This window comes from Plecotus auritus (genome assembly GCF_963455305.1).
Source record: "Plecotus auritus genome assembly, chromosome: 12".
Classification (NCBI taxonomy): Eukaryota; Metazoa; Chordata; class Mammalia; order Chiroptera; family Vespertilionidae; genus Plecotus; species Plecotus auritus.
The window spans coordinates 42,606,540-42,629,783 of record NC_137778.1 but is presented as its reverse complement, the minus strand read 5'-3'; the positions used below and the strand labels follow the sequence as shown (position 1 = coordinate 42,629,783).

Here is a 23,244-nt window from a genome sequence, read left to right as displayed (position 1 = left end):
CGCAATTTCTACACATCATGCCTTTTGAAACCTGAAGCGACCAGTGACACTGTAGTGCAGGTATCTTCATCTTTGTTCAGCAGGTAAGGAAACGGGAGTGCAGCCAGGACTCAGTGCAGGTGCAATGTACCAAATGTTCTTTGCATTCTGCCCTGAGGGTATTTTTGAAAATATTTGGGTTTATTATTGAGTCCTCCTGAAAGGGACAAAGGAGGAAGAAAAGAAAGGAGAGGAGAAAAGAGGAGAGAGGGAGAGAGATTGAGATTTTTGTTCCATTAATCTTTGCATTCATTGATTGACTCTTGTATGTGCCGACCAGGGATTGTACCCACAACCTTGGCGTATTGGGGCAATGCTGTAACCAACTGAAATACCCAGCCAGGACTGTTATGTTTCAATAAGAGAAAGGGCATTTGAAATAAAGAAAATAAATGAAAATGGCCGTGTTTCTCTGCCCATTATGTAGAAACAATTTCCAGAATATGTCACCTGGTGGGCCAGAGGCCTTTCTAATACCTCGGTGGTAGGTTGTACAATGAACTGCACTTATTATCAACGACACATGCCAACAGATTCATTTATTGGCCACTTTAAGTGGGAAAGGCATTGTGCTATATTTACACATGCTGTCTCCTTTATTCCTCAAAACAACCCCCGAGGTGGATGCGATTCTCATTTTGGCACACGAGGAAACTGAGGCTCCAAGAGGTTCAGTGAACATGAAGTCTAGGAAGGATTTTAGCCCAGGGGCTCTCCTGGAACATGAACCCCTGAGTTACAGCTTTCCCGTATGCGGTTTTAGGCCTGAGCTTAACAAGAAGTGTGCAGGGAAAGGCGGTTCTAGCGAATTCCAGCCTCAAGGCCAGGGACTTTGTCACACAGGCTGTGCTTCACTTGGTTTTCCTATTTGCTGTGTAATGTCTGAAAAAATGATATAATTAACTTAGTGATGCTTACGTTTAAGAACACAAAATGGAAAAAAAAAATCTGGGAATATTTATCTGGTGGAGAATGTAGAGAATGCCTCTGCCTTCCCCTGAGCTATGTATTAGAACACTTGAGACGTCTGTAAAAAAACACAAGTCTGCTTAATTAACACAGAACACCTGAATGGTAAAAGCTCATTTTATTTGTATGACAGTGCAATCCCAAGAGGACAGAGCAGATAACTAACATTACATTCTTAGAGAGGTTCTGCTTTCTACTGGCTTTATCTGACTGCATTAGCGCACACACACATGCCAATGCAAAAGAAACAACACATACTGGATTAACTACACAAAGACCTCATTGTTGGAACATAAACCAGGATTATGATGTTTTCACAGCTTTGCAATTGTGGGGATAGAATGGCATTATGGGAGGAGAAGGGGGAGGGAGAGGTGAATGGGGAGGAGGAGGATGGGGAGGAGGAAGAGGGGGAAGACAGAGGCCTACGTAAGTGCTCCTCGCTGCCAGTGGTGAGCAAGGACCAAACAGACACCGTGGAACACATACTAGCTCGTACAGCAGCGTGGGCAATGTAACGTAACCTGTGCAGACTCCCTACAGAATCCCTCCACCATGAGAAAGATCCCTTATTTTTTCCTGTATCTATGTAATCAAAATTTCATGATGAATAGTGCCTTAGATCTTTTTGGGAGAGAAAAAATAAGTTCTGAGTGCAAGAGACTGACTGTGTTTAACACACACGACTCTAGCATCCATGTGATAACCTATGCCCCCACAGTCAAGATCTTTTGATACTAGAGTTTTGACTTCTGCCTGTGCCTACTCAACATCCTTTCAGAAGGGATATTTTATAAAATATAAAAAATCCAATGTACCGTCTTGAGGTCAGGCTCAGTGACAAAAATGCACTACCTGAACCTGGTAAAACATCGACTCCTCGCCGCATGTTAGCTGCTTATAAAAACAGCAGCTGCACTTTCCCGTGATCCATGCAGGGAACATTCATGGAGATCAAGCAGAACAGAGGCGTCCTTCAGCTACTACATGAAGCCTCAGAGTCCCGCAGACTTATGGACAGAAAGAAGAGCACGATGGTTGCTCCAAAGCCGAGCCAGGCTGAGTCAGCCCTGGGAAGGCTGGCTGGGGGACCACAGAGACGCTGAACACCGAGTCAGGAAAGTTCCACTGTGTGATACGGGTGAGACCTATCGCTCCTCATGCCTTTTCCCAGCTCCACGGGCTTTGCTAAGAAGCGTCTCAGGCTTCGAATGCAAGCGACTGTCCTTTAATGAAAAAGCTGAAACACTTCTGGTCCTGGAAACAGCTCACGATTAGTCCTTAAGGCAAATGCCAGGCATCAAAGAAACCGTAGGGCCATTTCAGAATGCACGATCAAGTCACTGGCCCAGGAGTTATGTCCATGCGTGAACACTCCTCACAAGAAGACCTCCCCGGCTCTTGGGTGTTGAAGTTCATATGGGTTTTACATCCAAGAAGTGCTGCAATTTTTTCCTTTGTAGAGACTTCCAGAGTGGATACAAGTTCATGATGTTGCTTAAAAACAAACAAACAAGCAACCAGTGTGAAGAAGGTACTCAACCGCTAAGCCGTGTGCGGTTTGTTTCTGCTTGGCGCTCACAGCTTACTTTTGTGGTTGGCATAGGGAAAGCCGAACTGAGCGATCATGAGGTTGGAGTACCTGAGGGGCATGCCGCCGTAGACGCTAACGAGCTTATTGACGCAGTAAGACCTCTGCAGGAAGTGCTCCGCTCGATGCCACATTCCCGAATGGCCCCCGCTGGTTTCTTTTTCCAAGTTGCCCATGTTTACAGGTTTTACAAACACCCCCGAAGTCTTCCCGGTGTGCTTGGCAATGAGGAAGTTCATGGCAATGTCGTCACAGTTTTGCGTGTCATCGACCAGGGCGTGGACGGCTGCGGGCTGCCTCTGGAAGAGCTCGAGGTACTTGCTGCTGAAGAAGGAGGCCCCAATCAGCACCATGGAGTACTGGTCACCATCCCCCACGCCCGGTGTCTGCAGCTCAAAGCCTCCGTAGCTGTAGACGCCCGACGCGGTGGAAACGTGCTTCCTGGGGACAAATCCTACAATTTGGTCAGGAAATTGCTGAACAGATGGAAAAAGAAGAAGTGAGTGGACATTTCTTTAGAGCAGACATAGTGGAAAGGCAATGACTTATTACAGAGAGAAGGAAACGAATCTGCCAGCTTCATTTTATTCCTGTTTCACTGAACTCCAGGCAGCTTCGTATGTCCAGGTCCTGACACGTTCACAGTCAAATTCCTTCACAGCCCAAATCCCTAGCCTTGCAGACGTTCTCCTGATTCAAACACAATCTGTATCAATCACTTTTAGTCACCAGGGGCTGGATCTTGCCAGCTCACCTCGGGGAAGCGGGATGTATGAATGTGCCTATTCTAGGAGACATGACACAGCGTGACTCTTTCGAAAACTGTTCTAATCTCTTAGGATTGTGGGTCTACATGTATGAGTTTACTGTATTTCCATGTTGACGCCAAATTTCCTGAAAGTCACTGTTGATTTTTAGACAATGTTATATCTTTATCCCTTTTCAGCCTGGTGTTTCCTTTTTAAAAATATAAATATACATATACATATATACATATACATATATATATATACATATATATCTCGAGATGTGTCAGGATGACTGAAGAAAGGACAGCAGTTACACAATATTATTAAGGTGAGAGTGACTAAAACAAATCAACATGCACAGGAAAACCAGTAAAGCATGTGAAAGAGGTAAGAACAGACACTAAACCAGGATCTCTCTCTCTCTCTCTCTCTCACACACACACACACACACACACACACACACACACACTCCCTCTCTCTCTCTTTCTCTCTCTCTCTGGCGGGGTTTAAATCCCATTTCAAAGTGTGCACGGAAAAGGGGTTCTATGGAAAATAACCTCATGGTGATCTGATCATAAATCCCTAATTGGGCAAGTCATGGCGGGTAGTCATGCCCCAGGCCTATGACTTCTTTAGTCAAAGGTTTCTCTTTGCCTTAAGCAAGCCCTGTCCCTTAGCACACCTTTGAAATGAGCAAAACCACCCTTAGGAGAGCACATAATCTTAACTATACCGTAATCCAGCAATTTTCAATAGGTTGCTAAAGAATGTTTAAAACATGTAATACCTGACTACTCAGTCAGGAGCACTGACCTCTTTCCCCTTAGATTGTCATATAAAAAAAATGACAACAGCCAATACAACAATAGCCGTCTGGTGTGAGTGAATAAAAATACCTATTTTTTGTCAGATCAGCAAAAAATACACTTTTTGGGGTGCGGCAGAATTCTAACTAAGGAGGTTACTATCGTGCAAATCAGACCATTTACTGGGGAGCACACTGTTTAAATGTTGGACAGGGTTTCAGTGTTTGTCTGCAGTGTGGTTTCAGGTAACTGTAGTGCAACTGCTACAAGTCAGCCACTGCTAACACACGGTCAGCAGGAAGTGCTGTATTTTTAGAATGGAGGGCCAGTGAGCAATCTGTGCCTGTCATCCCAGCAGGATTTAGGAAAAAACCACACACACCTGTCATGGCAATGGTGCATGCAGAAGTGTCATTACTGACTTCTAAACAATGACCACAGAATCAGGAGTAAATTTTGTGGCTATAATAAATGCTTTCTTTTAACAAGGTTAATACAAAAATACTTCTCATCTGAGACACGCCTGTGGCCCTGTGGAAAACATCTCTGGATGCCAGTCTTTGCTGGACCACAGTCCAGGTCATTTCCGCACTGCTCTCTGGAAGGAAGTGCTAGCTCTTCCCCCCAGAACCCACATATAAGTCAAATACAGATAAAGGACAGCACAACCTACAGGCTGGCTTAACGGAGCACAGGAAGGCTCGATGACCACATCACAAATGAACCTTTCTTTTGGACAAAAGCTGCCCAAGCTGTGTTGGATGACACATTAAACCACGCTGCTCTAGGTAAACACCAGACAGGACTCCGTGCTGAAGAGTTCACAAAGGACTGGGCAACCTTACCTGCCAAACGGAGAAAGCAAACACAAGGTCTTGGGCGCTAATTAGGATGTCGTCATCAACCATTAACACCGCTGAAATGAAAGGGAAAAATTGAAAACCAAACCATTTGGAAATGAAAACACAATGAGTAAGATACACCAGTGTCTATCCAGATTGTTCACACGAGGTACTAACAAAATTAGTAAGTAACTATTCTTGGAGAGAGTTGTCTAGCAGAAGTTTTGATTTGAACAGTAATTGATTTTTATCATTGCCTGAGGGGGAAATTATCATGTAGTTATCACCTATTATTGTAGAAAGTATAAATAAATAATGAAACTATAAATAACACCGAGGTTCTTTAAAGCAAATGATAACTTCATGTGACTGCTATATAGAAGGCGGTGGCAAGAAATACATCCTAAGAAAAAAGTAATATGCAAATTGACCATACCTCTGCTACACCCACAAGCCACGCCCACCAGCCAATCAAGAGTGAGTGTGCAAATTAACCCAACCAAGATGGATGCGGCCATCAGCGAGCAGGAGGCTTGGGTTTCCCCGGCAATGGAGGAAGCCAAGCTTTTGCACACCCTGGCCGGCCCAGGCCTCCGCTCAAGGCTACAAAGTTTCAATTATAGAAGATAAATAAATCCCAACAAAAATGGCTGCGGCCATGAGCGAGCAGGAGGCTTGGATTTCCCTGGCGATAGAGGAAGCCAAGTTCCTGGCCTGCCCTGGCCTCTGCTGAAGGCTACAAAGTTTCAATTATAGAAGATAAATAAATCCCAGATCCCAGGGCCTCCACTTGGGTGGCTGGCCTGCAAACCACCACAAGCCCTTCGCCCAGGCCGCCCCATGCCCCAAGGTAACCCTCACCCTGATCCAGGACACCCTTCGGGGCAAACCAGCTGGCCCCCACCCGTGCACCAGGCCTTTATCTTATCTAATAAAAGAGTAATATGCAAATTGACCATCACTCCAACACACAAGATGGTTGCCCCCATGTGGTCAAAGATGGCTGCCCCCATGTGGACATAAGATGGCCACCACAAGATGGCCAGCAGTGGAGGGCAGTTGTGGGTGATCAGGCCAGCAGGGGAGGGCAGTTGGGAGGGACCAGGCCTGCAAGGGAGGGCAGTTGGGGGCGATCAAGCCTGCAGGGGAGGGCAGTTAGGGGTGACCAGGCTGGCAGAGGAGGGCAGTTGGGGGCGACTGGGCCTGCAGGGAAGGACAGTTGGGGGGGACCCAGGCCTGCAGGGGAGAGCAGTTGGGGGGGGACCAGGCCTACAGGGGAGGGCAGTTAGGGGTGACCAGGCCTGCAGGGGAGGGCAGTTAGGGGTAATCAGGCTGGCAGGGGAGCAGTTAGGCATCAATCAGGCTGGCAGGGGAGTGGTTAGGGGGTGATCAGGCTGGCAGGCAGAAGCGGTTAGCGGCAATCAGGAAGGCAGGCAGGCGAGCAGTTGGGAGCCAGCAGTCCTGGATTGTGAGAGTGATGTCCGACTGCCCGGTAGGATCGGGCCTAAACGGGCAGTCAGACATCTCTCGAGGGGTCCCAGATTGGAGAGGGTACAGGTGGGCTGAGGGACACACTCCCCCCCGCCCCCATGCATGAATTTTGTGCACCAGGCCTCTAGTTAAGCATAAGTGGCATCCGCTACCTCTGTGATGCAGTATGTGCAAGCACAGCATATCTTCCTTCGCAATCACAACCTCTTGTCCCTGCTGTCACATGTACATGCTTTCTTTCCCGCGAAGCTGCTTCTTGACATCCTGGAAACTGTCCCTGAAGTTTTCAAAGTGCTTTCTTATGACTAAACTTCCCCCATCTTCTCTAGGCCATTAAGACAGGAGGAGTCCAGCCATCCGCGTACAACCCCAGCTCCCTCTGTTGCTACGACTCACCCTGGGTCTCCAGTTCAGGGAAGGCCTGGAGCCGATTTCTCATCTTGTTGGTGGTCTGGGGCTTGAAGATCACGGGCACAGGGTGCGGCCCCAGCGAGTTCCATAAGTCCTCCGGTGGCTTCTCCCCAACATTGTTCCACACCACGATGGCTTTGTGCAGCTGCGGCACCGCCTGGTAGTGATTGAGCAGCCGCAGCAGCAGATCCGACCTGTTGTACGTCTGCATGATAAGAGTGAAGGAAGGCAGGGCGGGCTGGCCCTGGGCCTTCACCTCCCGCCGCCACGAGAGCATCTTGTCGTCTTTGTTGTTGGGAAGGAGAGTGGTCAGCGCCCCAGCCACCAGGAGCAGCACGAGGACGGCCACCAGGGAGAGGCGGAGCACGCGGGTGCCCAGCACTCTGCCAGGGAGTTTGCAGATGTGGCAATACCTGGAGGAGCAATGGAAACAAAACATTAGCCTTCTCATGCGTCTCCGTGCTTGTTAATGAGGAAAGCAGTTCATCTTGCCTTACTTGATTCAAGTTCACTCTCTCTGCCTCCCTGATAAGGTGATTTGGGCTAAGGCAAAAATAAGAAGGCCAATGAATGACCCTCCCTCCTGAATCTTCTTGCTTAGACAAAAGATCTACCCGTCAAACAGGAAGAGTCCACATTTTGCTATTATGGGTAATGCTGCTATGAACAGTCATATACAAGTTTTTATGTGAACGTGTTTTCATCTCTCTCGGGTATATACCTGTCCCTTAAGAAAGACCTTATGGCGTTTTCCACGGCGAAGGCTGCCCAGCAATCTGGCATTTCCCCCTCCAAGAGCCTATACAAAGCATCACGTTCCTCAATACTTCTTTAGGCAGCCATTACCTATGAGCTGGATTGCTTCATCCTCACTGGTTTAAAGGGAAGTAACATGCACATTATGTATAAAGTTTTTTCAAAGCCCTGCCTCCTTGAATCCAGCTGTGTGTTACTAGGCAGACAGTGAGGTCCTCTTTGCCCTCAGCGTACACAGTCTGAATTGTGCTAATAAACTTTCCTGCTAGCCTGGCATCTTTCTCCTGGCATTGCCTCCTGATTGCCGCTACTGTGTGATAACGATGATGATGGCGTTTGGAAGTGACATGGATTAGGGCAGAGGAAGGAGTGGCCTTATTCCTAAGAGGAACGTTATGACTTGTAAGGATTGGAGGAGTCAATGCATCCTATGAAGAAAGCCTAGAAATAGAACGGCGTTTTTAGCTCAGTACAGTGCCATGCGCAATTAGTTCCAGAAATGAGTGGAAAAGAAGCCCAGTACCTCTGTAAACATATCCCTCTCACCAGGCTGGGGTACCGGAGCTTTCCATGTGAACCTCTCTCTGCTTTAGGCACAAGAAAAAGGAGGGGAGGCAAGACTGGAATATTCTATGGGCCCCTCTCCCGGTATTTACTAGTACATACACAATACTGGCTTTCAGCAACTGGCTCACATCGGTAAATCGCCTCTCTGAGAAACAGATTTTCATACGCATACTTTATAAACAGTTTTAGATATCAAAGCTAACATGGAAGCAATCTCATTTCACATGGGCTTTCTAACCTTATTAAAGGAAGGTCAAAATATGTCCGTGGTAGACATCTGTCAGTCAACAAACATTTATTGGGGCTTACCACGCGCCCAGCACTGTCAGGCACTAGGGCTGGGAAGGAGCTGGCCCAGCCAATTTCTGCCCTCACAGAGCTCACTGATAGCAATGCAAGTGGTCAGACCCTTTCCCCTTTATGTTACATAGTATCTCAAAGCAGAAAGAAGGGAATTAAAACACATCCACCCCATTTCTCAGATGGGATAGCTGACATAGAGAATATTAAATATTTTTTGGCTGAGCCACTGGAAGAGTGGTGGGTCAGAACAAGCTCCCGACTCTCACACTTGAGTCTCTTTATATTTTTAGGGTCTTTCTGTATTTTCAGCTTTGATCTAGTCTACAAAACTATTTTAATTTTATAGGTATTGACTTTCCTCTATAATCTGAATTACTATTTCAAAAGATAAGATAAAAAAGACACCTTACGGAATTTTCTCACAGACCGTGGCTCAAGCAAAAACTTATTGCCAGCCCTAGCTGGTTTGGCTCAGTGGATAGAGCATCAGCCTGTGGACTGAAGGGTCCTGGGTTTGATTCCGGCCAAGGGCACATGTCCGGGTTGCGGGCTCGGTCCCCAGTGGGGGGTGTGCAGGAGGCAGCTGGTCAATGATTCTCTATCATCATTGATGTTTCTCTCTCTCTCTCCGTCTCCCTTCCTCTCTGACATCAATAAAAATGTATTTTAAAAAACCACACACAAAAAAAAACACACCCTATTTCTTCCAAGGAAACCAAGTTACCTCTATAGGGAATATTTTTTCTCTAATAAAAATACAGGCACCTCACCCCTGTTCATAGCAGCATTATTCACAATAGCCAAAGGGTAGAAGCAACCCAAATGTCCATCAAGAGATGGATAAACGAGATGTGGTATAGCCATACAATGGAGTATTATTCAGCCATAAAAAAGGAAGGGCATTCTGATACATGCTACAAAATGGATGAACCTTGAGGACATTGTGCTACATGAAATAAGCCACGCACAAAAAGACAGATACTCTATGATTCCACTTACATGAGGCACCTCGAGTAGTCAATTTCATAGAAACAGAAAGTAGAATGGTGCATGCAGGGGCCTGGGGAAGTGGGAAATGGGGAGTTAATGGGTGCAGAATTTGTTTTGCAAGATGAGAAAGTCCTAGAGATGGGTTGGTTCAATAATGTAAACATACTTAACCCTACTGAACTGTACACTTAAAAATGGGTAAGATGGCAAATATGTGTATTTTATCACAACTTAAACAGAGACAAAAAAATATTGATACTTACCTCATCGTGATCGTTGAAATTTTTTTCTTATGGCTTCAGTAATTGATAGGAACAGACTCTCTTGATGCTATTAAGGGAAATCAAAGAACTGTCTGTGATGTTTTTGTCAATCAGCAGGAACACTTAAAAAAATTCTTTCAATGGCATTGTCCACAGGCTTTGAATGATTTCTAGAAATTAAAATTTGCTATTCTGTGCTCTAAAAATCACATTTAGGTAAGAAGATAGATAATGCCATCCTATAGGCTGGTGATAACACTTCCACATTTTTGTTTTCCTCTTTCTCTTCAGTATCCAGAAGCAGAATAAGCAGATCATCCCCACTATCTCGTGTTTATACATTTGAAACCAGAACATATATGCCACAGAGCAAACTCTCTAAACGCATTAGCAATTACCACTTGTATTTAATTTCTAGATTCTTAAGTATCCTAGTTTTATCCACCACCACAGCTCCTTTTTCACGAAAGGATCACAAGACATTCAATGTGAAACATCTGAAAAACCATGGTACCTCAAATAGGGGTGCGGAGAAATGCCAGGGCTGGTGACTGTGGAATGGCAGGTGGCAACCTTCCGATTCCTCCGTGACTACTGCCCGAAAGGAGCTAGAACCCCGGCTGGAGATGAGGTTCTGCCCCTTAATTCTCTCTGCTCTCATTTCTCACAACCCTCCATCCCATGTCTAGAAAAGCTGGTTTAATGCCCCCCGAGAGTCTGCATAGTTAACCTAATGCAGTTAATTAGTAGGAGAGGATATAAGCAGTTATTACAATGTTCAAAGTAGATAGCCATTTATTTGTTTTAAAATGTTCATTACCATGCCATCTATTTCATAATCTTATACACCCATGTAATCTTGTAACATGAAGGAATCAAGAATCTGGAGACTTCTAAGATGGTGCATCTGTAATGACCACCAGAAAAGAGCTGAAGGATCATTTTTTTATTTTCCAAAATCATGTCCTTTCATGATACCAGTGATGGAAAGGGCAAAAGGATGACTTAGCATGCATCCAAGACTCACTGGGTGATAGCTGTCCCTCCCCGCGGTACCAAGGGCAGCTCCGTGCACTTGCACGTCACAGTTCTACAACCCTGAACAGATCTGCCTGTCGCTAACCCCCTCTCCTCAGCTTCTTCCATGCAATTCCTCGCAGGGAACTTGGACTTACCTGGCTCCGAGACCCACCTCCTTCCCCCACCTGTCTCAGAGCCTGGCATACAGTAGACACTCACTAAGTGATTGTTGAAGGAATGAAAGAAACTAGCTTTACAACATCTATTGGTTAATGTACATACACAAATATTTCTTCACGATGACAAAAGAAGTGAGACACGGTCAAACATTTTCCATTCACACAACTTTTCCTGATTTAAATGGTCCAATTTATATCCCCAAGGCCTGAGTGTTGAAGCGATAGTTATGCCACCCAAGGCTGGATGCTGTGAGAGGCACTGCCCCTTTGGAAAGGAAAAGGCCCTTCCAGTCCCAGGAAAACCTACGTTATGTCGTTGGGGTGGAGACTGGTGGAATCTGGGAGTCCCAACATAACTGAAATGAAACTTTGATTCCTCCAACTCATTTTAAAACTATGTGAAAAGATTTCTGCATAAACCAGTGGGGCAATTTATAGCAATGCTAAAATGCACCATTTCTTTCCTTTTTTGTTGTTGTTGAATTTACTGGGGTGGCATTGGTTAATGAAGTTACATAGGTTTCAGAGGTACAGTTTTATAATGCACCATCTGTACATTGTACGGTGCGTTCACCACCCCAAGTCAAGTCTCCCTCCGTCACCATTGAGTCCTCCGTTGCCCTCCCTGCCCCCTCCCATCCCCTTTGCCTCTGGGAATCACCCCACTGCAGTTATTTCAAAGGCCGACGACAAAAATACAGGCTTGGGTTGCGGCTGACCTTGAGTTACGGGAATCAGTTGCTGAAATCTGGTTACTCCTAGACACCCTCTCTCCCCTGAAGTTACATCGCGCTGAAATAAAGCAGTTTTGCAGGAAAATCCAGTTGCCATGGAAATATTTACCCATCCTCACCTGGCGTGCACCCACTTAAGGCTCGAGTGAAATTCCAAGTCTATGGCTAATAGAAGTAAATGCTACTGAAGGGAAATATTCCTACGCTTAAGGTAAAGGACGAAGGACATAGACGCCAAGAAAGGCACAGTCCAAATACCCTCTCCACAACTTACATTTCCGGGATCTCTTTGCACAGCAGTTTGAACGAACATGAACATTTTTTTTTTAAATTAGAGAGTAAGTAAATTATATTTTCAAAAATAAAACCGGCCACTCGCTACCCCCGCCATCCCCGCCACCGAAGGTCCAGGACCCGAAGAAAACCACGCATCTTCTCCCGCGCCAACCTTCTCAGTCAGCACCGGAGCGTTTCTGCGACTCGCTCACCTGGGAGAGCAGCGGCGGCCGGAGCCCCGAGCTTCGGGCTTGCAGTTCGCGGTCACACGCGGAAGGGGCGCCTCGCCGGCCCCCTGGTGCGCGCGCGCGTGTGCGTTTTCCCGAAGCCGGCGGCGCTGGGCTGGGGGGTGAACCGGAGCAGGGGACGCCCCACTTCCTGTCCCACCGCACCCCGAGCCAGGCCTGCTGGGTCCCGTTTCTCCCCGCAGGTGGCAGTGGGCGTCACTCACATGATGCACCTGACCTTCCCCTACAAAGTCCGGGACAGGCGCCCGGAGGAGTGTCCCCGGGACGAGGCGGCCCTGCGCCCGCCAAGACCCCTTCAGGCGCGGGCTCGCGGCCGCTCCCCGCACACGCGCCCACGTCCCTCAGGACCACAGCTGCCCACCGTCGCGCGTGGCCGCACGGAGGGGTCCGGCGCCGTGCTCGGGCTGGCTGGACGGGCCACTAGCACTGGGCGGCCCGCTGAGGGCACCCAGCGAGACCGTCACTGGCGCTGCCTGCGGAATGGCGGCGACAGGACGCGATGCCCCCTGCATTCCCGGGCTTTGCTGCCGCCCGCGCCGGGGTTTAACTCGAACGGGGGACGTGGCGACGGGGCGGGCCCAGGCCGCTGCGCCTCCGGGAACGTCGGGAACGTCGAGGCGAGGCGGTCGCGTGGGAGCCGGGAGCGGCCGCCTCACCTCAGGAGTTTCTTCCAGAGGGCGGATCGCGGCGCTTCAGACCCCGCGGCGCTGCCTGCCCTCCCGCTCCGACCCCCACGGCGGCTGCGCAGCAACCTCAAGGCGCCGCCCTAAGCCCCGCCCACCGCCCGCGACACGCCTACCGCGCAAGCCCCGCCCAGTGTCCCGCCCCCTTTCCCGTCCCAGGACGCGTTGCGCGGCCCGGGCCGGAAGTCGGCGAGTTCCCGGGCGTGTGTCGGTGTCTGTGTCTCGTATCGGCGCGCGGCCCGGGACGATCGCGGGGGATTCCCGTCCGTAGGCGTCACCACTGTCACCACCATCACCCACGGAGCCACTTCCAGAGCGCGGGAGACCCGGCCCTTCGCCGGGCATTGAAGATGTTGCCCCTGTCCATCAAGGACGATGAATACAAACCACCCAAGTTCAATCTGTTGGGCAAGATCTCGGGCTGGTTTAGGTGCGGGGTGCCCTGTGTGCGGGGAGTGGGGACAAGGCCCAGGTCGAAGGGTGGCCCGAGGTGCAGGGAAGGGGGCGCTAGGGACACCCTCACTTGGGGACTGGGAGCGTCTGGAGAGGGGGCCCGGCGTCCGGGTCCCGGCCCCGCTTGGACTCGCGGGCTCTTCCCCACTTTGTCGTGCCCAGGTCGATCCTGTCGGACAAGACGTCTCGGAACCTGTTTTTCTTCCTGTGCCTCAACCTCTCTTTCGCTTTTGTTGAACTCCTCTACGGCATCTGGAGCAACTGGTAACCGAAGGGGGAAGGGCTGGGGCGGAAGCCGGGGTGGCGGAGACCGGGCTCTGTTTGCTGAATGCCACGTAGCTAGTCGCCGGGAGGGTCAGCTCCTGCCGGTGCCGCCGCCTCTGCTGCCCAGTTGCTTCCTCTTGTCTACACCTGTCTGGCGTGGCTACGTTTCTTAACATCGGGGCGCACCGCGTGCAGCAGTTCTTACGATATGGGTCCCCGCTTCTCCACCCCGCCCTCCCCGGTCCCCCCCGCCCCAACTCTGTCCAACAAGAGTGACAAGTCCCCTCCTCATTTGGGCAGATGGAGAGAGTCTTTCCACATCCCTTAGCTTCTTTGTCCACTTTCTTGGAATTGGGAGAAACGCGTTTCCTGCCTCCCGGGGGAGTGTCCTTGCCTGTCTGTGGGGGAGTGGCATTTGGGTTTCATCCTTAAGATTCGGAGAGGGAATACCTGAGATGTTCTACTTACTTCGTGCTGAGATCTTGGAATGGGGAAGAGGTTTATACAGGGCACATCTGGACAGACCTGTGTCAGCTCTTCCACTCACTTCTCTCTTTAATTTTATGCTGAAACGGTCTCAGGAGTTCCCTCTGGTCTTGCCTGCAGTAGGGAATCCCGTAGAGTTTCCTAAAAGCTTACATCTCATGGTGTTTGGTGTTACTTTTGTTTTTGTTGTTTGTTTTTTAACTGCTTTGGGAAGAGGTATATCCAGTTTAACCGCGGAAGTGAAATACTACTATCTAGTTGTTTGCCGTTGAATAACTTAAGGGTCTTATAAAATTGTTCAACAATATAATCATCACACTTCCCGGTGTACTGATTCGTCTTTAAGTCTCATAGCCATTTGAGAATCTGATGATAGCCAACACTCAAGTCTTTTATATAAGACCTCAGCGTGGTCTTGGTTCCTCGACGTAGCTCTCGGACCCCCGATTAAGAACCTATGCCATCTATGCTTTGTGCTCTGTTCATTAAATAGACGTAATCTCTGTTCACTAAGGGCCGTTTTCACAGACAGTTGCTGTCCTTGAGCTTTATCACTGTTGAAACTGAGCAATGACATTAGATGCTATCACCAGTTTGGGTGACCTGTATACTTTTATATGAAAAGTGGACTGCTTTTCAGTGCACACGTGAATGCAGTTTTGTCAGTAATACTCAGCAAATTACGAAGGTTATCGTTGAGTGACCACTTGGATCTTAACTGCATCTCGAAACATGGTCACATCTCAATATATGTCATAACCATGTTGAGTCCTCTGGGAATCAGATATACGTGTCCTGTAATATTAACCCCCTTCAATGTATTATACATGTTAAAAGCACTGTATAGTTGACCCTGGAACAACACGGGTTTGAACTATGCAGATCCACTTACATACAGATGGTTTCCAACAAATATGTGCAGTACTATAAGTGTATTTTCTCTTATGATTTCCTTAACAATATTGTCTCTTTGCTCCAGCTTACTTTATGGAAATAATCCAGTATATAATACATATCACATATGTGTGAATTGACTATGTTATTGGTAAGGCTTCCAGTGAATAGTAGGCTATTAGAGTTAAGCTTTTGGGAGTCAAAAGTTATAGGCATTTTTTATTCCCTAACCTTCCTGTTATTCAAGGGTCAACTGTATTGTCTTGTATCGGAATAATCATAATTTATTATAAATATTCAATATTTATATTCTTTACTCTTCCTAAATTATGCCATATTGTGACGTATGTGCTGACTGTATCAAGACTATCTTGGTTTATATATGTAGAGTTTTGCCATAGTTACTTTATATTACAACACATTATATTTTACTGTGGCCTGCCATTGCATAAATTGCTATGTGAAATGCCTTGTTCAGTGGATTCATATTCGACTACCTAGACTACCGCTTTCATGGAATGTTATTTTAGACAGTATTTCTTTTGGTCTGTGGAGGAAATTATTAAAACCTTTGATTTCCAAGCTACTGTTGAAGTCACCAGTACATAAGGAAAACGTGAGTGGTATGTGACTTGTTCTTCCGTGGCTTGCTCTCCTGACCTAAGGCTCTCTTCTCCAGATTATCCAGATATATTCTAGATTTGGAGTCGAGCACTGACCCAGAGCCTGTTATACCTAGCTCAGTTAGCCAGTATTCATCTTCCTGTTCACCATCACATCCACAAACACCTGTTCCCCATTATTAATTTTTATCGGGGGACTGGGAGTACAAATGTGTTCCCATTGAAGTGTTGGCAGATTCAGAAAATGCGTGGGCCTTTTTCGTAATCTGGCTTTCTATGTCTTCTTTAGATACCACAATTTTTAGTTCCCTTTGTTGACGTATCAACAGTTTCTTTATGTGACTGGATTATCTCTGCTTCGAAGGTTCCACTAGAATTTTAAGTCCCTAGAGTAAATTTCTCACGGAACTTGGTCATTGTAATGTCTGTGCTCATTTTCATTCTGTGATAAGTCAGTCTCAAGATGTTGTGAACATGAAATGTCACATTTTTTCCGTTATGGAAGAAAGATGAATAAGATACACTCACTCTTCACAAATAAAGGTTCTTAGAAGCAGTTGAACTTGTTGCAACATTCTGGTTATTGTTCAGAGCCTTCATTTTAAAGTGAAAACTTAATTATAGTTGATGTATGTTTTTGAGGATGAGACTGTCTCCTCAGTGCAAGAACAGATAACCTCTTCATGTATGTTCCCCACATTAAGTGCCCAATGCCTTTCAACTTGCCACTAGAATGTAAGCGGGATTAAAGGAGGGTTCTTCTATCTAATTCGGGCACCTTATCACGTGGTACATAGGACGCCTGAGACATATTTGCTGAGTGAAAGAATGAAGGAATAATGAATGTATGGAATTAATCCACCTGTACTGTCGTTCTCCCCTCTCCTTTTCTTCTTTATCATATTTCATTGCTGTCTTTCTGGAAGATTCCTTCCTGATGAGCAGGGCTGACTCTTAGATTTTTAGAGAAGGATGCCTCCTATTTGGTTACCATTCTAATACGCCACCATGTTTGTTCTTTTCCAGCTTAGGGCTGATTTCCGACTCTTTTCACATGTTTTTCGATAGCACTGCCATTTTGGCTGGGTTGGCAGCGTCTGTTATTTCGAAATGGAGAGATAATGATGCTTTCTCTTATGGGTAAGACTTTTTAAAATCCTTTTTGTTGATGTGTAAGAAACACAGAAAAATACACAAATCTCAAGCTCAAAGAATTTTCACTAATCGAACACACTATGGAACTTGAACCCTTGCATCTCTTTCGTCTCCTGGTTCCTTCCCACAGGCGACCACCGTCCTGACCGCATGGGGTCGTGGCGCCTGGTTCTGAACACTGTCCCTGTCATCTGCAATATTTACTTCTTTCGTTTTTTGTTTTTTTTTAATATATTTTATTGATATTTTACAGAGAGGAAGGGAGAAGGATAGAGAGCTAGAAACATCGATGAGAGAGAAACATCGATCAGCTGCCTCCTGCACACCTCCCACTGGGGATGTGCCCGCAACCAAGGTACGTGCCCTTGACCGGAATTGAACCTGGGACCCTTCAGTCCGCAGGCCGATGCTCTATCCACTGAGCCAAACCGGTTTCGGCGGGCATCTTGATTTTATCCAACATTTGTAGGTGAGATTGTTACTAGGTAAGGGAATTTCTCAACACTTAACTTAGTTTTTTGAAGCAGATGAAAGAGAAAAAGTTTTAGTCTATGCAAATGATCATGTGTCTTTGTTTTTAGGAGGCTATTTTGCTGTTGCTTTATTTAAAATCATTCTTTCCCAGGATGGTTTTATATTACATAACTTCTTCAGCTCCACTTTTATGTAAAATCCTTCACCTCTCGCTGAGTTTGGAGAGTGATTCAAATATTTGGAGGGTGTTTTCACACTGGAGGGTCAGGCCCCCAAGCCTGGGGCCCTGAGGGGCAGAGCTGGCTTTTCGCATCTCTGGTGGAAACAGTGGAGTTCCCATTATTCATGGACTCTGCCTGCACGGATTGTTTTTGTTTGTTTGTTTAGCTCATAGGACATTCTGCAGTGTAATCACAGCCATGTGTAAGGCGGTGAGAACCAGTGTCCTCTTCCTCTCTCCTGCCCGCTTTCTCTCTGCTCCCTCTGCCTGCTTCCTCCCGCAGTCCTTCCTTGTCCTCCCCCCCCCCTCCCCCCCGCATCCTCCAGTCTCCCCTTTCTGCATCGTCCGTCCCATTCTGTCTGGCCTCTCACTCTTGTGCATCCTCAGACTCATTCTCTCTCTCATCTTTTGCTCTGCTGTTCCTACTTTCTTTCTGGTCACTGGGCCTGTGTCCGCTCCTTCCTCCTCCCCCTCACATCCTTTTCTTACTCTTCTCTCCGCTCTCCTCCCCTTCGCCGTATCTCTCAGCTCTTTTCGTTGCTCCCTCTCCTTCTCCCTCAGTCTCCTCTCCAGTCCCTTTTGCTCTGGCTTTCGCAGTCTGTCCTCCTTTCACTGATTCCCTTCCCTTGCTGGTGCAGGACCTCCATAATCTCCCTCCCGTTCTCCATCCACCCTCCTCCATCCTCTCCCTCCCCTACTCCATCCACCCTCCTCCAGCATGCTCCGACTCCTGCTCCCTCACCACCTCCTCCTTCTGCCCAGCTTTGCCTTTGCTCTGGAGCAAGCACGCTCTGCTTCTTGCACATCCTCTGTTCTCTTCAGATGTTTGAGGACCACTGCTTTGCTCCTCCAGTGACAGAAAGCTTAGTAAGATGTAGCACCTGCCTTGGGGAACCTGGAGTCTGATGGGGGAGCGACTCTGTAAAAATAGTAACCGCACATTTGACAAGTGCTGAAGGATGAAGTCTACGACAGAACTTGCTGATTCGGGGTATAACCGAAGTATTAGGGCTCCTTGTAAAATGATGAAAAGCGAGACAAGAAACACCCATCAGACTGTTGTTATAGTACGGTGTAGGAGATCACTGTATCTGGAGCTCCAAGGGGCTGAATGCTCAGAACATCTGCCCTGGCGCCATAAAATCTTAAGTCCATTTGGGCCCTCAAAGAAAGCTACAGAAAGCGGTGTTCTTGATGCTCCCATTATATGGTTTAAGGACCAGGGTGAGTGACTGCTGTGAGCACCCTTTGAAAAATGTTTGAACAAGGAAAGCTGCCAAGTTCAAGTTGTTCCTAACGACTTTAAGCCAGAGATGCCTCTTGGAGAAAGAAACCCTTTCCCCGCCGCCTCCCACGGGCAGGAGGCAGGAAGCATCGGAAGTCTGCGGGGAAGGGGGCAGAATTTTAAACACTAGTTCAGTTAGAACGACGTGAAGCTAGAATTGATTCTAAAATAGGTAAACGTTCAGGCTGCGTTTCTTAATCTTAGAAAAAGAGTGATAGGGAGAGAAATCCCAAGAGGTTTCAGGGATACTTGAGAAATAATTTTATTTTCCTTCAGATCAAAGCTCCACTTTCCAAAGATTTGAAAGCTGAACGGCACAAAGCAGAGGGCCTACGGCGTTCTTAGGAGAGAAGGGATTAATAAGTCACAAAACCCCCCTTTTCAAGCTCTTTTCTCCCCCTTTTTCTCTTCGGATTCTTCTTTGCCTGTTTAGTCCTGCTCTTCCTGCCCCAGCGACAACTGGAGGCTCACATTTCTGGAGACGGTCTTTCTACACCTCCTTACTCCAAGGGCTTCCGATTGCTGTGAGGAAATCTATGTATTTTCTGCTATTCCACATAATTCCCAATATTTAAGTTCATGTTCTTGTTTTTATAATACATGTACAATAAAACACACCGCACTATAAATACTGGGACTTTGCTGGCCACTTATAACCATATAGAGTGGTTTAGGGTCATCGAACATGCGAGAATTTACTGCTGGATCTGTAAGGAATAACTTAATAATTCGGTTGTTTACTTTGCTCTTCAGGTATGTCCGAGCGGAAGTGCTGGCTGGCTTTGTCAATGGGCTGTTTTTGATCTTCACTGCCTTTTTTATTTTCTCAGAAGGAGTTGAGGTATAGTAGACGATGATTAGAGTCAGTACATTATATATGCAAGGAAGATGTTTATTCGCTAAACGTACATGTGCCAGAGCTGTTTTTCACACGATTATGAAGTGTTGAGGATGGCCTCGGGTCACAGGAGGAGCTTACAAACTAGTTGAGAAAAATTAAGTAGATGTGCACCTACCGGAAATGGAAAGCAAATAATCGTGCCTTGCAGGTGTGAATGAAGTGTTGACACTGGAAAGTAAAGGCCTGCTGGGAGAGTTCTTAAGAGAACCTGGGTTCTGGAGGGGGGGGGGGGGCGGTTTGTATTTGGTACCTGGAAACAAGAAGATTTAAAGGGGAGTGACCTTGAAATGAACGGCAACGCTCTAAAATGCCACGGAAGGATGGGCTTCAGACCCAATGGTCATGCTTTCAAATATTTGTTTTTAAAAACAGCGATTGTTGCCTTTCCTACAGTGTGTGAATACTGGTTTTATTCCGATATACGGCGTTGGCAGATATTTCCGGAGTGATTTTTCATTCTGAAAAGAACGGACGTTTTTTAAAGCGGCTCTTTGTCCCCGCCAGTGGCCCCTCGGGAAGTCACCCCGATGGACCTTGCTTTGTGTTTTCCAGAGAGCGCTGGCGCCGCCCGACGTGCACCACGAGCGCCTGCTGCTGGTCTCCGTCCTCGGGTTCGTGGTGAACCTGGTGGGAATATTTGTGTTCCAGCACGGAGGCCACGGGCATTCGCACGGCTCTGGTATGACGGCCAGGCCCTTGTTTCTTCACTTCCTGGTGTCTGTCACCGTCACTCACTTCTGACAACTGATCATTCTCGAGGTTACACTTGGACTTGTAATAACAAAAGTAATGTGAACAGGCTCTTATTAATGTCTTCCTGAACCACCCCTTCCACTTCTCCATGCCCCTCACCGGACGGTAGCACCTTCTGGTTACACATGCTCCGATTTTGGTGTGGATCCTTCCAGACCTGTGTCGCTCATCGGTTGATGATGACACCATTTACATAACACAGACAAACATCAAAACCACAAAACAAACGTAGTTACTAAAAAATTACAGTGCATGTGGGTGTGAGACTTACTATAATCTGTCCTTCAGGTCCTTCCATTCGCATGCCTCAGCCCACCTTCTCTCATGAACAGCCACACGGGCCTCCAGAGTGTGGGCTCCCTGGTTTCATGTCTCGTAGGGGAAGTCCTGTCTCTGGTTTTCCAGGTTTTTGGGTCTGTCTTGCTTATTTGTTTGTTTGTTTTTTACCAGCTTGTCAAGTTTTATGAAAAATCTTGTTGGAATTTTGACCGGAAATTCACTGTCTGCGTTTAATTGTGAAAAATCGACACAACTCAGATTCAATTTCATGTCCATATGAAATTCCATGTCCTTTATTACATTGTCTTGGGCATTTTAACATAAATATTTTTCATTTGGTCCATTTTAAGAATAACTCTCCTTCCTGCTTGTCCCATTGCACAGTCAGGACCTCTAGCACAGTGCTGATGAGAAACACTTCTAGCTTGTATCCTTGCGTCAGCCTGCATAATCACCTGGGTAGCTTTTTATTTTTTATTTTTTTAAATATATTTTATTGATTTTTTACAGAGAGGAAGGGAGAGGGATAGAGAGTTAGAAACATCGATGAGAGAGAAACATCAATCAGCTGCCTCCTGCACACGCCCTACTGGGGATGTGCCCGCAACCAAGGTACATGCCCTTGACCGGAATCGAACCTGAGACCTTTCAGTCCACAGGCGGATGCTCTATCCACTGAGCCACACCGGTCAGGGCAGCCTTTTAAAAAACGTTGATGCAGGTTTCATCCCAGAACTTTTGCGTCAGAACCTCGGCAGGAATGCTTGACCCCGTGCCCTCAGCGGGACTGAGCAGCAGGCAGGGCAAGGAGCATTTCTGAGTGAAGGGCACTGGCAGAGCTTCCCCCGGGCTGATGGCTGGCTTCGTTCTGGTCAAACTGCTTTACCAGCCGAGGATATTCCTGCGTCTACTGCATGATAACGTTGTTCCCTCCTTCAGTTAATTTGAAATTAGTAACTGCACGAGTAGATTTTCTTATGAGGACCCAGCCTTAAATTTTGGAGTTAAATGTATCCATTTAAGACTATGTTTAAGTCTGATCCATTTTGAGTCAATTTTTGTGTGTGGTGTGAGGTATGGGTCCAGTGTTTTCTTATATGTAGATAACAAATTGTCCCAGCGCCATCTGCTAAAAAGATGATTTTTCCCCCCACTGAATGGTCTTGTCATCCTTGCTAACAATCAGTTGCCCGTAAATGTGAGAGTTTGTTTCTGGACTTCCTGAAGTAGGGTTTAAAATCGCAATATGTGATTTTTCTGCCCTATTCTTTTTTTTTAAGGGTTATTTTGGCTCTTCTGGATCCCTTGTTGAATTGCCATATACATTTTAGGATCTGTTTGTCAATCTGCTTTTATCTCCTTCCTGTACTGTGTGGTAGGAACTCAGTATTATTTTAATGAATCATAACACTTTTCAAGTAAAAGTTTATGAACTTGAGCCTGGTCTGAGAGCGAGTTCTTTTGCTGACATCAGTGTTACTGTAGCCGCTAGCTGACGTATTTTCACATGCCTTTTGTTCTATGCTCTTCGTAGGCCATGGACACAGCCATTCCCTCTTTAACGGTGCCCTGGACCAGGCCCTCGGCCACGGAGACCATTGCCACAGTCCAGAACCGAAACACGGCGCTGCGCACAGCCACGGCCACGCGCACAGCCACGACCACGGCCACGGACACTGCCACGGTGAGTCAGCCTGAGGCCTCCCGCACGCAGAGCTGCGCAGAGGCCTCTTCCGGTGAAAGGGCCTGTTGAGGTACCGCAGCCAGCGTCCTTCCCAGCGAGCCAGCCTGGTTCCCAGGGCTTTTCCAGCGGGCGGTGAGACTGGCGTGGTATCGGCAGTGCATACGGCTTTTTTTTTTTTTTTTTTTTAAATATATTTTATTGATATTTCACAGAGAGGAAGGGAGAGGGACAGAGAGCTAGAAACATCGATGAGAGAGAAACATCGATCAGCTGCCTCCTGCACACCTCCCACTGAGGATGTGCCTGCAACCGAGGTACATGCCCTTGACCGGAATCGAACCCGGGACCCTTCAGTCCGCAGGCCGACGCTCTATCCACTGAGCCAAACCGGTTTCGGCACATACGGCTTTTTTTCAGTGAGTGTCTCATGCTAAAAGGCACTATTTTAAATGAGTGTCCGTGAATGAGGAACAATTGCATTTCAGCAAATGAAAAGCATGATTTTTTAAAAATAACTTCTTATTGATTTTAGAGAGAGAAGAAGGGAGAGGGATAGAGAGAGAGAAACATTGATGAGAGAGAGACATCGATAGACTGCCTCCTGCATGCCCCCTATGGGGATTGAGCCCATAACTCAGGCATGTGCCCTGACTGGGAATCGAACCGTGACCTCCTGGTTTATATGTTGATGCTTAACCACTGAGCCACCCCAGCCAGACAAAAGTATGATTTTTTTAAAGTATGATGAGGCCTTTTATACTATATATAGGGTTATAAAAATACAATTGGAGTTTTCAATTCTTCACATTATCATGTAATTTTGATAGATATTTACCTCAATGTACCCTTAGGAATC

General features: G+C 47.0%; 2 protein-coding genes across 3 annotated transcripts in view; one reads left to right on the top strand and one right to left on the bottom strand.

Annotated features, from left to right (window-relative positions):
• Window positions 1–1,094: 1,094 nt before the first annotated feature.
• Window positions 1,095–13,001, bottom strand: EXTL2 (exostosin like glycosyltransferase 2). The gene is made up of 5 exons (XM_080649338.1): window positions 12,199–13,001; window positions 9,778–9,844; window positions 6,884–7,311; window positions 5,000–5,070; window positions 1,095–3,075 (listed from the first exon to the last, which is right to left on the bottom strand). Exons 2-5 carry the CDS (start codon window positions 9,780–9,782, stop codon window positions 2,587–2,589), a joined length of 993 nt encoding a protein of 330 aa, XP_080505464.1. The 5' UTR covers window positions 9,783–9,844; window positions 12,199–13,001; the 3' UTR covers window positions 1,095–2,586.
• The window catches only part of SLC30A7 (solute carrier family 30 member 7), a 35,699-nt gene continuing 25,314 nt past the window's right edge, over window positions 12,860–23,244 (top strand). The window contains exons 1-6 of one of the 2 annotated variants that reach the window (XM_080649336.1): window positions 13,100–13,347; window positions 13,533–13,634; window positions 16,664–16,777; window positions 19,525–19,612; window positions 20,225–20,351; window positions 22,239–22,388. In XM_080649336.1, the coding sequence (XP_080505462.1) occupies window positions 13,268–13,347; window positions 13,533–13,634; window positions 16,664–16,777; window positions 19,525–19,612; window positions 20,225–20,351; window positions 22,239–22,388 (661 nt within the window). In that variant the 5' untranslated portion in view covers window positions 13,100–13,267. Of the gene's footprint in view, window positions 13,348–13,532; window positions 13,635–16,663; window positions 16,778–19,524; window positions 19,613–20,224; window positions 20,352–22,238; window positions 22,389–23,244 lie in introns of both variants that reach the window. The other variant, XM_080649337.1, reaches the window with a different exon arrangement.

Coding starts and splice junctions, on each gene's coding strand:
- EXTL2 (XM_080649338.1), bottom strand. Junction 5,071..6,883: donor CCCTGAACTGGAGACCCAGG/GTGAGTCGTAGC, acceptor CTTTCATTTCAG/CGGTGTTAATGGTTGATGAC. Junction 3,076..4,999: donor TTGCTTTCTCCGTTTGGCAG/GTAAGGTTGCCC, acceptor CCATCTGTTCAG/CAATTTCCTGACCAAATTGT.